This window comes from Ictalurus furcatus, chromosome 5, assembly GCF_023375685.1.
Source record: "Ictalurus furcatus strain D&B chromosome 5, Billie_1.0, whole genome shotgun sequence".
Classification (NCBI taxonomy): Eukaryota; Metazoa; Chordata; class Actinopteri; order Siluriformes; family Ictaluridae; genus Ictalurus; species Ictalurus furcatus.
Window position 1 is genome coordinate 9,080,970 of NC_071259.1, and position 16,453 is coordinate 9,097,422.

A 16,453-nucleotide genomic window follows, 5' to 3' on the forward strand; every position below is an offset into this window, starting at 1 on the left:
GAGTCTCTACAACTTTGCACACCTGGATTTGGGCAGTTTTGCCCATTCATCCTGGCAAATCCTTTTAAGTTCAACAAGATCATATGATCAGTGTCAGTAATGTCATCTTCAGGTCTATGAACAGATGTTCTAAGGAGTTTAAGTCTAGGCTTGTCTGGGCCACTCAACGACATTCAGTGATTTGTCCAAAAGCCACTCATTGTCTTGGCTGTCCGATTTGGGTCGATGTTGTGCTGAACGGTGAACCTTTTCCCCCAGTCTGATGCCATGTGCACTTCTTCAAAGCCCTTTCTGTATTTGGCTGCATTCATCCTTCCCTCAATTCTAACCAATCTCCCTGACCCTGCTGCTGAGAAGCAACCACATAGCATGATGTTGCCACCACTATCCTTCACCATGGGGATGGAATTAGCCAGTTGATGAGCTACCAAAGAACTTGGCTTTTGCCAAACTTATAGCTTGGACTTCAGCCCAAAGAGTTAAATTTGTGTCTCATCAGACAAGAGAAATTTTTTCCTCATGCTCGCACAGTATGCCTGGCATATGCCACATGAGTGACTTCCGTGTAACTGTTCTACCATAAAGGCCTCATTGGTGTAGTATTTCCTCATCAGAGGATTTCTGAAGTTCTGTTAAGAGAACCCATTGGGTTCTTTGTCACCTCCCTGACCTGTCCTTCTAGCCCCATTACTGAGTTTGGTCAGACAACCCACTCGAGGAAGAGACCTGATTTCTTGAGTCCTGAGTCCCACATTTCTTCCATTTCACAATGATGGAGCCCAATGTACTCCTGGGAACGTTCAAAGCTTTAGAAACAGTTTTATACCCTTGCCCAGATCTATGTCCCAACACAGTTCACAGTTCCGACATCTACGGAGAGTTCCTTGGATATTATGGCTTGATTTTGGGTCTGACGTGCACTGTGATTTGTTATACATGTAGGTGTGTGCCTTTCTAAATCATGTCCTATTAATGTAATTTATCATAGTTGGACATAGATGTCAATTTCTGTTGACATCTCATAAAAATCAAAGCAAACAGGATGCACCTGAGGTCAAGTTGGAGTGCCTTTAGCTTTAGTCCAGGGTCTGAATACTTCTCCAAATGATATAAATACATTTTTGCTTTATAATAAATTAGCAAAAAATTCTAAAAACTTGTCTATGCTTTGTCATTATGGGTTATTGATGGAGTGTAGGCTGTTGGTGAAAAAGTACATTTAATCCATTTAAAATGAAGTTTATAACAAAATAAAGTGTGCAAAATCTGAAAGGGTCTGAATACTTTTCAAACCCACTGTATATCTGTAATTCACGTGGGAGCCTAAGTGGCACTGCCACTGAAAGTGAAATATTATTATTATATACAAGGTTACATACTATACACTAGAAGAGTAATACAAAATAACCTATAGACAAAGAGGACAGAAATCCTTCAAGGGCTTCTTAAACTGCAACAAGTAAAAAACAGGTCAGATCTATAAAGCTGTATACATAGATCCCTCACACTAAGTATCTGTACCTTATTACTTAATTTTTGTATTATGCACTACTTATTACTACTTACTATATTAAATTAATAGTGCAGTAAAACATCACACCCATTTTAACGTCATGGATTCATATAAAAGAGAGGAATTTTATGAATTTGTATGGAAAACTTTATTTGATAATAAAAATAGCATTCACAGACTTCTTCTTGATAGCTACATATACATTGCGATCCATTTGAAGGAGGAAAGAAAAAGCTTTACTGGATAGGTCAACATCTACTTGTACTTTATGTAGACTAACATTATGTATAGCTTCATGAGTCAAATAAAGCTATGGACAATGTAGTATCTATATATGCATAGTGTTTCATAAAAAAGATTGGCCCATATACATGTACTGCTTTCATTTACACAGAAAAAGCATTGAAGTCCAGAGAACATTGCAGAGAGACCACAGACAGTATACAAGTGCTATACAATAAAAAGGCAGGCTATGCATCATGAGAGATACTGTAGTCGGCCCCATCTCGTTCTCAAATAACACCTGATCAACCCCAAATCTTTCTCCACTCCGGGAAAAAAAAACAGATCATCGGTCGGTCGTCTCTGGATTTTTGAAACATGCCTGATTTAGAGTATAAATTACACATATTATCTATGACTCACCGCCTCTGCTTGAGGAGTATAAACATACCATATCATTCCTCAAGGTGGAGGGTTCTCATAAATTCTCTTTTGTACAAGAAAAGGCAACGGTCTCATCTTTTCCACAGGTTGCTATTACTTACATACAGTAGTAAAAGTCTGTACACGTGACGGTGGCTGACAGGTTAGTGGTTCCATACAGTACTATGAAGATGCAACTTGCTGTGTTTTCCGTCGTCATTTTTAGAGACTTCATGTCGGCTTGTGAAATCTGAAATGTTATATACACAGGCACAAAAAAATGCATTCATACAGACACGCATAGCTCAGCATTAATCATACTCCAGTGCAAAGACATGGAATGGCTCAGGTGGACAGACTGTACCACATCTGCCCTTGTTCAGGACTTTCTTGTGGTTTATGTTTGTTATTTCCAGGCTTGCTCTCTTATTTAAAACTGAGGAAGGCATCTAGAGACACTAAGATATCTTTTCTAAGCCTTGAAAACCTATGGACGACAAAAAAAAAAAAAAAAAAAAATTTAAATCCACATTTACTTGGGTCATGTCTGTCAGCTGAATTACTGTACTGAATTACTAATTGTTGATGTTGTTGTTGTTGTTTGCATTTGTGTTTTTAGACTGGCTTCAAGGTAGACACTGGACACAATCTTATCGTTACTGTTCCTTCACTCATTGCTGATGAATGATGGCCAGTTTGAGACTTTTTGAATAACATGATGAACTAGAAATTTGGCTTGCTTAGGTCAAAGGGGAATTATGGGTAGAGCAGCACTCTGTGCTGTGCGGCCCTGTGCAGCAGTCCACAGCAATCGAGAGAGAACTTCAGTCAGATAATCCACACACAGTAGATCAAGCATCAGAATTTCACTTAGGGAGGAGAAACCATCTTATTCATTTCATTTTTGTGCCAATTAAAAAAATAATAAATACACTTTAAATATATTACTTCATTAGACAGTAGCATCATAGTTTGTATATATATATATATATATATATATATATATATATATATATATATATATATACACACACATATATATATATATATAAATTTTTGCCTTAACTTGAGATGATCACGCACATACGTAAACACATGTATTCATCCATAAAATGTACAAACACCCTTGTGCTCTGGTCTGCTAAAATTGCAGTTATGAGGAATATATAGGACACATAGCATTAAAAAAATATGAATTAAAAAATTACTTCAAAAATGAAATGCAAGTTCAACAGAGGGGGGGAAACGTGCTCTCTTGACTGATCTGACACCTATTTGCACAAAACCTCACTCTCTGATCAACACAACACTGTAGAGATATAAAACAAACAAACAAACAAAATGAATAAAGTAGACATAAGATTGTTCTGTTGCTGTGTTTGTGGCTGGTCTGCAGAATTTTCTTGTCCTGGGATAAAATGTGCAGACATAAAATAAGTCGACTGTGCAATCAATTAATCAATTTATTAATCAACCAATTGAAGAATCAGTCACTCCTTTTACCATTCATTCAAACAATCAATCAGTCACCTCATTAGGCTTTTTAAAACCAGTGTGATATTATCAGCTATCCAGCTGGGTGAGTGTTTATGATTATGGGTTTCCCGTGCTCAGATGCTGAGATCGGCTTGGTTCTCTTTGTAAAGCCGTCTCTTGGACTGGGGAATTGAGATCGTGGTGTTGGCTTTCATGGCGTTGTAGTAATCCTTCAGCCTGGGAGCGGCCGCCTCTTCAAGGTAACTGCTATTGCTGCTGCTGTCTGATTCTCTCCGGTAGGATCTCTGCGGTGTGCCATTGCTCCAATACCTCTCCTCCCGCTCGCAGGAAGAAAGCCCATTCTTTAGGCCGTTATTGGGTCTCTCTGGAGTGGAGGTGAGGTAGCCCTCTTCTTGGTAGCTCCGGCTGGGTGTCTGTGGCTGCCATTTCTGCTGGGGCTGGAAATGCCTTTCCGGTGTTCCGATCTGTCGGTTTAAAATGTGATTAGAACCATGAGAGCCTTGTTCTGGAGAATAATCACGTTGTGAGCATTCTGCCCTTCGGTCCATGGATTTTGCCCTACGCCGGTCTGGAGAAGAGCCATTTTTACGTGTTGGGGAGCGATCCAAAGAGCCACGGCGTGTTTTTGTGCCTTTCCTTCTTTCTGGGGAGCGATGGCGGCCTCGAGCCTCCCGGTCCGTGGGCTTCTTCCCAAAGCCACTCTCTTTCCTCAGCGTCTTGAAGAGCTTGGCGATGCCGCTTTCTGACTCAGATTTCTTGACTTTGCGGCCAGAGTTCTTCTTGTCGTTTTCAGGTGAACGTGAAGGGGAATGCAAGGGCAAGTGGACACCTCGGGTATTAGCACGATTGTTGCTCCAGGTATGGTTCTGAGGGTGTTTGGGGTGATGGGTGTTGCCTCTGTACTCCTCCCTACCCAGATCCTTCTCTCGTTCATGCCCTCTACCTCTCTGCCACTGCTCCTGGGACCAGGGGTTTGTGTGGTGTTCTGATGTGTAGCTGTTCTCCAATGGGAGGTGAAAGCGGGCATTGGGCAGCAGCGTTCTCACTTCCGGAATATTTTGTGGCCCGGGTGGGGCAGGGTACCCGTCATTGGGCCCGTCTGCAAAGGAGAATATTTTACATTTAAATTACTTAGACAGAAATAGTAATAAATGACATATTTACATCTCGTGTTTTACGCACAGACAGTGCTGTCTAAATCTCAAAGAATATTCCAAACATGAAATGTTTTTTCTGTCAAATGTCCTTAGTTAAACATGTGTTTAAATCAAATGTTCAAATTCTATCAAATTTCTTTTTGATGGAATAAACAATGTCTAACTGATCATACATGCTTAAAACAAGATACATTTTGGTGTTAGTCATTATTCTATGTCATATAAGTTAATGCTGGTGTTGGCCAATTTCTAAAGTGTTTAATGCACTCACTAACACAACAGAGACATGTAGAACTAGTGCTCCAGTAACAAAGTGATGTTATGCTTGAGAACAAAAAAAAAAAAACAACATTCCAACAACACATATCTTTCACAGATCCATCACAGACAAATGACAGAACATTCATGCAATGTGGGAACACACAGTGTGTAAAGCCTTCTTGTGACTCAAAATAACACTTTTTTTTTCCAACCTATATATAGGTTGTGGATACACAGAGGAAAGACATAAGCAGAGGAACTTGCTACAACTGTCATGTAGAAACAGATAAAATCCATACTTCCTACCTTTAACAATCGACACGTGCAGGTACTGCAAACATAGATTATAGCAAACCAAACATGCTCTTAATGAATACTAACTAACTGGGTAACACTATAAAAACAGGACCTAATAAGTTAATATTTTTGTTGCTTTATGAACATCATGGGCTATTAAACCTTTAAACTATGATATTTACTGAATTATTAAATATTAATAGGCTCTCATTAAAAACTATGTAGCAAGTAATATTATACCAGATATTAATCAGATAAATCCAATATAATTTGTTATATTATGCAGCTGTGCTCATAAATTTACACACCCCTTTCAGAATCTGCAAAATGTTAATAATTAAAAATAAAATAAAATAATAATACTAAGGGGGATCATTAAAATTGAAGTTTGTTTTTTATTTAGTGCTGCCCTGATAAACCTTTTCACATAACAGATGTTTACATCTACTCACAAGACACAATAATTACTGAATTTACACAAATCAACCAGTTCAGAAGTTTACATACCCTTGATTCTTAATACTGTGTGTCATTACCTGGATGACCCATGACTGTTTTTATGTTTTGTGATAGTTGTTCATGAGTCCCTTGTTTGTCCTGAGCAGTTAAACTGTTCTTCATCCTCCAACAGTATGATTGGTGTAAATTGTTATTATTTCATCTTCTGGGAAACATGTAAATATCTTGTGTAACTTCTGAAGGGCATTACTAAATGAAAAATATAAGATCTTCAAACAAAATAATAACAATTTACGCTGATCATCCTGTTAAAATGTTTACATCCTCCTGGTTCTTAATGTATTGTTTTGCCTTGTTGAGCATCAGTGAATGCTTGCACCTTTTGTAATAGTCGTGTATGAGTCGATCAAGTATGAAAAGATTTATCTCAAAATCATATATTTGCTGTTGGAAAGGGGTCAAATATGCAGAATATGATGGAAAAGCAAAGAATGTGCAGGACCTGGAGGATTATTCTGAAGAACAGTGGGCAGTTTAACTGCTCAGGACAAACAAGGGATTCAAACAACTATCACAAAACATAAAAACAGTCGTTGATCATCCAGGTAACGACACACAGTATTACGAATCAAGGGTATGTAAACTCCTGAACTGGTTCATTTGTGTAAATTCAGTTATTATTGTGCCTTGTTGCCTAGATCTGTTACATGAAATAGCTTTTTCAGGGTAGTACTAAATAAAAACAAAATGCAATTTTAATGATCCTTCTTCTTCTTCTTCTTTTTATTATTAATAATTTTTTTTTTAATTATTAAAATTTTTGCAGATTCTGCAAGTGGTGTGTAAATTTATGAGCACAACTGTACATAATGATAGCATTAGTTAATTTCATAATCATAATTAGAGCTTCTGTGATGCTTTACAAATACATGAAATGTGGTTTTAACACTCACTGGGTGACAACAGGATTAGAAAAAAAATACGAAAATTGTTTTTGTTGTCACATACAATATCTACATACCAGTTACACTTCTGGTGAACCTTTGGTGACAGATGACTCAACTACAGGCATAGTCAAGAACAATCTCAGGGGAAGAGTGCGGTGACAAACTAGCATAAACATCATCAACATCATATTCACAAGCATTATGCTGACATGCACCTGTGAGCTGAAATGCTAACTGCAACAGCATGAATCCATACTGCTTTATGGATTCCAGCAATGGGTCAGCAGTCAGTGCAGTGTATTATGGGTAAAATAGCAAAATGAAAGCGCAGCAAAGGTGAGGTGGTGTGGCGTGGTGAGGGGTTGGGATGGTGTAAGCAAAATCCACAGGCTTTAACGAGCATGACAGGGAAAAATCACAAATACAAATGGCGCGCTACAAACCGTGGTCTGGTTTTGGCCCATTAGGTAGAAGCAGGGCTCTCCTAGTTTATCATTCCTTAGACATGAAGCGAGATGGGGAGCCATCATCGCTGAGGCAGAGAGAGACAGAGAGCCCAGCAAAAAATGAGAAAGACCAGAGATACACATAGAAGAGAATATATGGAGGAGAAATCTTTAGATCTTCAGTACAAACAGAGAAAACTGAGAGCAGTTTCATTTTGATTTTATGAGTTACACCAGGTGCATTGAGACTAGGATTTAAAAAAAACAAAAAAAAAAGCAGGCAGTCGGATATGAAGCTTGTGGGAGGAAGAAAGGTCACGTTAATTAACATAGGAGTGTATTAAATATGGCTCACTGCGAATCATGTTAACTTGTCTGGAGTAAATTGAGCTTTACTCATTTGACTACAAGTTGGGAAATAGAACCAAATAAAGGCTAGATTATACTTGGTTTTAGCTGTTTATGCATACGCAAGATGGCTTGTTTGAAGCGTCGCTTGTGCACATCCTCAGAAATGAATGCTATGTGTTTTGAATGGTGCAATACCAGACAGTAGATCACCACGCGCCACTGTGTCTGCAACTCACACAAAACTAACGTTAAATCGCATACTTATGAACTTTTCCGACTGTTACAGAGTACTAACGCTAACTGGAATTCTTATTACCGTTAGTGTGTGAAATTTAAAAAGCTCAAAACAAAAGGTGTGTCTTACGTGCCAATCTTTTGGATTTTCTAGATTATTAAATACTTTTAAAGGTAAGGTCAGAGACAATGCTCATGACAACAATCATAATGACAGTGGGAAGTTTTTAAGAAAAACAGAGCCCCTCTGTATTGTTTAACGGGTCTGTGCATAAAATCACTAAACATTTTAATTTGACTTGGAAACCACACAGACAGATGTTTTGGCTCTCATGTGCCAGCTAGTGGATGTCTTTTAATCTTCCAGATTGTGTGTGTGTGTGAACAATGCTTTTCTTATTGCCGTTGTTTCTGCACATGCAAGTCAAGGGTCAAGTATAAACTGGCCTTAAGGTTGGGGATACGACACCTGAGTGGCGGAGCAGAAAAGTGTTCACCCTATGTTTTTGGAGTTTGCGAGTTCGAATCCTGAGGATGTATTGCAGTGTACAATATACAAAAATAACTGCGTGAGTTATTAAACAACAGTCCCGTGCACACCTCTAACACCAGATGAACACTGTTCTCGGAAAATAGCCTAACGGTACAAACAGAAAGAATGAATTAAGTGTACACTGCAGGAAAAACATTTATAAGTGACACTTGTAGAAATAAACTTGTAAATTGTATTTTTATGGGATAACAAAGAGAAAATTTGTATTACAAAATTAAAACTATAAAAGAATAGAAAAGTACAATGTATTCTTAATTTCTTTTTGTATTTTGAAAGTAAAATGTTCCGTTTTATTGCAGACTTAAACTTTAGATTTAGTTCTTCTTGAAGGCTTGATTTTGTTTATACATAAATAAAACCTGGTCAAGACTTCAAACTAATGAAATATTTTGTCAGTAAACATGTAGTGTTGGTTATCAGCAAACTGACTTAATAATAACACATTTTATAAACTTTATCGATCACATTTTTATGCATGAAAAAAAGAAAGAAATTGGGGGGAGGGGAGTATTTCAGTTAAAGGTAGTCTTATATTTAAAGAAATTATAAAACAAACAGGTAACTGATAACAATGTGGACATTGTGTTCTATTAAAAAAAAGTTCAATACAAGATAAATTGAAGTAAAGGAAAGATTAGAGATATAGAGAACATTTTAGAGGACACAAGATAACAACAGAAATAAAAATAATTATCTGAAAAATGATATGTATATCAGATGTACCCACCATATTCAGGCACAGAGCCATCACCTCTCTTTAAGACCAATCTCGCTCGCCGACCACCATTCTTGATGAGCTCGATGGCACGGGAATGTTTCATGTTCTTAGTGCTCTCTCCATTAATCTCCAAAATCTCATCTCCTACCTGAAAGCCAGAAGATTGTAAACATAAAAACATACTTCTCTGATAGATGAAATTCAGGTATACATAAATGTAAGTGGAAGCAGAAACTAGCAGTCCTCTAGCAAAGGCACCCAGAAGTAGTGGCACCCTTCATAAAAATGAACACACATTATTCTGTAAAATAAACATTGCATAAAATAATAAAAATTTTCCACAAAAAACTGGTACTCTTCAAAAACTTTTATTTCCTTTGCTCTCAGTCCGCAGGGATTCTGTTGTTGCCGCTAACCATGTTGTCTGGTGTATAAACATGAGGTTGCACACATGTAAAATCTCTATGTCGCCCATTACCATGGGAAAAACCAAATAACTTTCAGCACAACAGAGACAGATGGCTGTTGACCCACACAAAATCAGGTAATGGATTTGAGAACACGTGGTTAAAATTACAATTAAGCACAACTAGGGCCATAGCGAAAAGTTTCATATCTACGGAGATTTGCCAAGAATTGGGCCCATGAGCACACTGATCCTCCACACAGTGAGGAGGATGATAAAGGAGCGAACAAAGATCTCAAATATTATAGATTTAGAATTACAGCATATAATTGATTCTTGTGGTTGTCATGGTCCAAAATCACCAGTGAAACTCAACTTTCATAACAACAAGCTGAGAGCATCTCATAAAATATTGTGCCTGAACTTCCTCAAGCATTATTAGAACTACTACTGGCATCATGTGTTGTGGTCAGATGAGATCAAAATGGCTACAAAAGGGACGGCATACAACCCTTGGCAAAAATTATGGAATCACCACAACAGGGGTTTTTGCTTCCTAGAAAATAAACAAAGTACAGAAATGACACAAAACAATTTTTGTTTAAAAGCTGAACATTGTGGCTTCGTGAAACATACCTCAAACTAATTAAATTATTTTAATGAATGGCATATTTTTTTCCAGATCAAGTAGTGGAAAAAATTATGGAATTTGCATTCCTAAACGAATACCAGCGCAAGTCTAAAAACGCAAATTAGTCTGCAGCTAAAAGAGAGTGCTTACAGACATTAAGAGTGCCTACAGACCTTAACCTTGGACTTTTTGAAAGGAAACATGGCCCCAACAAGAGAGTTGTCAGTTGGAACAATGGAAAGGATTATAAAACTCCTTCAAGAAGGAAATCCAACACAGAGTATGGCAAAAGATGTCGGTTCTTCCCAGACAGCTGTGTCTAAAATTTGGTGCAAGTATAAACAAAATGGGAAGGTTATAAAAGATAAACATATGGGTAGACCAAGGAAGATGGCAAACATCAGGATAGAAATCTCAAAGCAATATGCCTTGAAAATACAAAATGCACAACAAAACAAATCAAAAACAAATGGGTGGAAACAGGAGTCAATATTTGTGACAGAACTGTAAGAAATCTGCTGAATGAAATGGGATTTACATATAGAAAATCTAAACAAAAACCAGCACTAACACCTAAACAGAAGAAAACAAGGTTACAGAAGCAATCATGGAGTGTGGATGATTGGATGAAAGTGATATTCAGTGATCAATCACAAATCTGCGTTGGCCAAGGAGATGATGCTGGAACTTTGTCTGGTGGTGTTCTAATGAAACATATAAAGATGACCGCCTGAAGAAAATAAATTTCCCCACTCATTTATGATATGGGGTTGCAGGTCAAGTAAAGGACCAGGGGAGACCTCAACAGTCAATGCACAGGTGTACATTGAAATTTTGGATATTTTTCTCATTCCATCGATAGAGCAAAGAGTGTTAAAGATTTTCTTCAGGAAAGGCAGATCAACTCCATGACATGACCAGCAAACAGTCTGGATCTCAATCCAATAAAAAATTTATGGTGGAAATTTTAAAAAATTGGTCTATGACAAGGCTCCATCCTGCAAAGCTGATCTGTTAACCTCTATTGGAGAAAGTTGGATACAGCGTGAAGGATATTTTATATATAATATTGTTTTTCATTAGTGAAATCCATGCTTCAAAGAATTCAGTGAGAGCAGCAACAAAGTACTAATTGTGATTTTTTTTTTGTTGATGACTCCATAATTTGTTCTCTACTTGATTTTTAATTAAAACAATTCAATTTAATTTATTTTAAGTAGGTTTCACAAAGCCAGAATGTACCACTATTCAACAAAAATTGCTTTGTGTCATATCTGTGATTTGTTTGCTACAGAGTAAAAGACCCGGGTGAAGATCCTCCATGTGTGGTGATTCCATCATTTTTGCCAGGGGTTATACAAGGAAATGCATCTGATAGCCAGTGTAAAATACAGTGGGGGATCATTGGAGCTATTTTGTGTTCGGTGATACAGGGATTCTTGTGACGATTGATGACGTCATGAATTATGTAAAGTAGCAGAATATTTCAGCCCAGAACCAGGTTGCATCTGCCAGGAGGTTCAGACTTGGCTATAGGTAGAGCTTTCAAAAAGTTTATTCATATTAAAACATACTTATTGGAACCCTATTATAAATAAACAAAGAAAATGCAAGTTTGCGATGACCATCTCAGTCTCTGGATTTGAACCCCAGTAGTAGTCAGAGTTGAAGACGGAAGTCCACATGCACAGCGTTTGAAAACAACACAATTTTATAAAACCATACAATGTCCTGGTGTGTTTTTTGCTCAATTTCATAAGGGTACCAACAATTCTGGAGTGTGCCATGTTTGGCCAAAAAAAAAGTTAATGTAATTAATCAATATTAAGGTATACCTTCGTAACTAATACCATTTAGAGTTATGCCAAAAGTCAAGAAGGTCCAGAAGGATCTGGTAACCCTTGACCGCTGACCTAAATATGAAACCCAGTCTCACCCTCATCTTGCCATTTCTCACTGCAGCTCCATCTTCTGCAAGTCTCAATACATACAAGTCCATGTTATACTCTTTCCCTCCTCTCAGGCTGAAGCCAAAGCCTTTATTGTCTCGTTCCAGGTCCACAGAGTAATACTCAGCTTCCTGCATTTACACACACACACACACACACACACACACACACACACACGTACATTAAACAGAAATCAAGCTAAAAGCAGCATCAGGGCTAGAAGACTGCCTCAAAATTACATCAGGGCAAGGTACAGTAGTATATCCTCCCTATAGGAAGGGCACTGAACAAATTTTTTTCAAATGACATATATTTAATATTTTCAGTTTTATTGAGCCAAGCAAGTTGGTGTAGATATGATTAAAGTAGTAAACAGATCTTTGGCCTTGGATGTCTTAACACAAGTCAGCATGTGGTCAGATGACTCAAACAATACTTAACACACTGCTGTCCCGGTCAAGCTCCTTCTCAACACTCACCTGGACTAATGAAGACTATTCCCAAAACTCACCTGGCCTAACCAAAACCCTTCCCATCACTCACCTGGATTAATCAAGACCCTACCTACCACTCACCTGGATTAATCAAGACCCTTCCTACCACTCACCTGGATTAATAAAGACCCTTCCTACCACTCACCTGGATTAATCAAGACCCTTCCTAACATCTATTTGGACTAACCCAGACCCTTCCCAAAATGCACCTGGACTAATCAAGACCCTTCCCAACAGCTACCAGAACTAATCAAGACCCTTCCCAACAACCACCTGAACTAATCAAGAACCATCTCAACATGCACCTGAACTAATCCAGACCCTTCCCAACACCCACCCGGACTAATCAAGACCCTTCCCAACACCCACCTGGACTAATCAAGAACCTTCCCAACATGCACCTGAACTAATCAAGACTGTTCCCAACATGCACCTGAACTAATCAAGACCCTTCCCAACATGGACCTGAACTAATCAAGAACCTTCTCAACATGCACCTGAACTAATCCAGACGCTTCCCAACAACCACCCGGACTAATCAAGACCCTTCCCAACACCCACCTGGACTAATCAAGACCCATCCAAACACCCAGCTGGACTAATCAAAATACTTCCCAACACACACCTGGACTAATCAAGACACTTCCCAACATACACCACACAAATCAAGACACTTCCCAACACATCAATAACAACATCTACAGGTCCCAGCCTGCAGGTCGTATGTTTCACACCACTAGGGTAAAGTCTCAACTTTACAGACAAGTATTTGACTCCTATACTGTTCTGTTAGATAGCATGTACTATCCCAAGTATTTTTCCTATGAATTAATGTCCTGAGTATTTACTCTATATTTTGCACTGTTCTATGTATTATATATCACACTGTTGTGTATTTGCAGTATCTGTATATGCACTTTATGTACACATAAAGCTCCTGCATTATGTTTTGCACCATGTTCCCAAAGAAACAACATTTCGTTCCAATGTATATGAGTTATATAGAGAAATGACGATATGCACATTAGTACAGATTCTACATGTCTCTGGAACTGTACTGGAGGGATGAACACCATTCTTCCTAAAGTTATTCCATTAGTTTGTGTTTTGCTGATGAATATTTAATTCAACACAGGTTTCCTGCCAACATCAGCCTTAATATTACAGGACAAAACAAAGGCACAGCTCAGATCAGCACATGGGAGAGATGTGTAGCCCTTACCTGATGAGACATTTGTGTTCCAGGTTGGGGCGGAGCCTGTTTTGATTTGTTGTTTCTGTAAGGAAATAAAGATGGATAACTATATACACAACCCTAAAGCAGCCAATCATTCAGCTTGTCAAAATCTAACAAAAATACACAATACTGAGTATTGTGTGTGTGTGTGTGTGTGTGTGTGTGTGTGTGTGTGTGTGTGTGTGTGTATGTGTGGGTTGTGTTTTGTAGCCATGAATGTAATTTGATTCAGATACGCGTGGGGCAATGCGTACGCTTCTCACTCACCTGGTCTCACTGCTGCTTTGAGGTGTGTGTGTGGTGGTGATTGTGGCAATCTTCTCGGCATTGGTCAGCAGGGCGGCATTTGAAGATTCTTTGTTTTAGAGAGACATAAATTCACGTCACCAGGGAGACTATAACATGTGAGTATCAAACAACTTACTCAAATGGTGTTAGCAGGCTTCAAGATATATAAACGAACTAAAACATCTTAATTCACTCCTCAAATAAGAAAAAGAAAAGGCCTCTATGACTCTATGACAAAATAAATCTAGTTTCAAAAGATGAATGAATACTTTTTTTTTATTTTTCTGGATGATTACTCATTCACAGACTTCAGGTCTGAGCTCAGAATTACTCTCTCCTATTGCAGTTCCCTCTATTTCCATTATTCCCTACACCCACTCTGTCTCCCCGTGCTCTGGTACCCTGCAATAAGTTCTCTCTTGCGGTCTCTCCCTCTCTATTCCCCTGTGGTGACAGGGATAAAAATAGCTGCTCCTGTCATAGTCTTTAACACAAACTGCCATCCTCTTTGCGTGTGTGTTTGTGTGTGCAGTCAACAATCCTACAGCTAAAATTTGTTCATGCAGTGCAGCATGCCCTATTCTCTCATTCTCACAGAGACATTTAAAATCTGGGCAGAGTTGAATGACAGTGCACACACGCTCTTACTGGTCTACAGATGTCTGCACTCAGCTAATCAGCAGACTCCACGAGCTGCACTGCTGTGCTGCTTGAATGATCATGTACGTCTAAATTTCTCTATTTCTTTACCTACAAATATAAATGTACGCTCTTGACATTTTCCTTTTTGATTTCGGTTAATAACACGACGCTGCACTGAATTGGTTTGAGAATGTTGTCAGCAATGAAACCGAAGCAGGTTTGGAAAGGTTCTACACAGACACATCTGCCATCTAATGAAATAACTCTGTATATTAGACACCAGTGTGTTAAATTAGGGTCAGAATTATAATCAGTGGGACTCTTCTGAAGCAGGATTAACAGAGCAATCTAAACAAGAATATATAATTATCTAATACTGCAGTGTTGAACATTGTGTCATTTCTGCAAATCCTGACAGAATGAGATCCAGAATGATAGGAGATCTACATCAGTAATTGGATAGCTTGTTTCCACGTTCATATTCATGTTCCAAAGCAGAAGACATGGTTCTTGGCAGGCGAATTTGCTTCAGTTCCAGTGCTGAAGTTCTGTAGTTACATCAGGGCCTTACAGGTGGCATCATTACATCACCATAACAACAGCTTGAGGAACTCATTTATTTTAATGACCATCATTATAATAAGTCATGAGCGGGTGGGGGATGGGGGGGAAGGGGTGAGTTGAAGATTATTGTTAGAAAATGAAAATATTACAACCATTAATCAGTAGTTTCAGGTGGAAACAACCTGAAACAACAATTTTACTGCCAATTACAACAGACTAAACCGAGCTACATTTCTAAAACTATGCAATGATTCCTTTGTATTATACTATTGCTTGAAGAATGGCCTTCTTGAAAAGTGCTTGCTGATTAGATTCTATTTTTTTTGTGTCTGATTATCACTGTGGCATAGTGCAACGTCAGACGCCACTTAAAGGCATGAAAATGTCTGTAATGCACTTTAGTGGAAGGTTACGGACAAAAAAGTAATTTTGGGTTTTTGTTAAGCTATTAGTATAGTTGAATCATGCAAAATCTGACCAAAGATTCGAGCTAGCAAGGGAAAAAGTCATGTCTGATTTCAGGCTGTCTTTATGCAAATAACAAGTTATTTCAGGGAAGAATTCAGTAATCTTGTTTGAGAACACAATTTACCTAGTTTCCAGTAAGAGATTAACTAAAAACGGTTCTCCTATTTAGGCAGAACTGACGGTTCTGCATATAAAGTTTGGGTTCATTGTTTCAAGTAATGAAAGTGGACATGTGTGCTTCAGTAGCTCGGTAAACATGATAATGCATGGTTTAAAACTCACCGTCTCCTGGGATGATGCGCAGTGTAACCGTGTTCCCAGCCTCTTTGATCAGGTTGACGATGTCTGAGTGGGATTTGTTGGTTATGGAGCAGCTGTTGACAGCGAGGATGCGATCGCCCACTTTCAGTTTCCCACAGCGATCCGCTGGACTGGCCTCGATGATCCGCCCTATTTTATGGGGCATGGCCACACATGCATTTCCAGCTGCTGCATCAACAGCAATGTGTGTGTGTGTGAGTGTGTGTGTGTGTTAGCATGTGATAGAGGACAGAAAGGCACAAAATGATGAAGAACCAAAGGTACAAGAACATATCAATGAATAGAAAGGTGTAGTTTGAGACAGAGGCCATCAATTGTTTCCCGAGGTTGAAGAAGCAGAGAAAAAGGGAGAAAGGGGAGAAAAATCGAAGAACA

At 38.4% G+C, this 16,453-nt stretch overlaps 1 protein-coding gene across 24 annotated transcripts in view; it reads right to left on the reverse strand.

The window, feature by feature from the left end:
* Nucleotides 1-3,197: 3,197 nt before the first annotated feature.
* Nucleotides 3,198-16,453, reverse strand: part of LOC128607639 (membrane-associated guanylate kinase, WW and PDZ domain-containing protein 1-like) — a 151,704-nt gene continuing 138,448 nt past the window's right edge. For 11 of the 24 annotated variants that reach the window (XM_053624681.1, XM_053624680.1, XM_053624674.1 and 8 more), the window contains 6 exons: nucleotides 16,040-16,246; nucleotides 14,063-14,150; nucleotides 13,781-13,835; nucleotides 12,052-12,195; nucleotides 9,088-9,226; nucleotides 3,199-4,754 (listed from right to left, as the gene is read on the reverse strand). In XM_053624681.1, the coding sequence (XP_053480656.1) occupies nucleotides 3,769-4,754; nucleotides 9,088-9,226; nucleotides 12,052-12,195; nucleotides 13,781-13,835; nucleotides 14,063-14,150; nucleotides 16,040-16,246 (1,619 nt within the window). In that variant the 3' untranslated portion in view covers nucleotides 3,199-3,768. Of the gene's footprint in view, nucleotides 4,755-7,219; nucleotides 7,309-9,087; nucleotides 9,227-12,051; nucleotides 12,196-13,780; nucleotides 13,836-14,062; nucleotides 14,151-16,039; nucleotides 16,247-16,453 lie in introns of all 24 variants that reach the window. The other 13 variants (XM_053624690.1, XM_053624682.1, XM_053624679.1 and 10 more) reach the window with 5 other exon arrangements.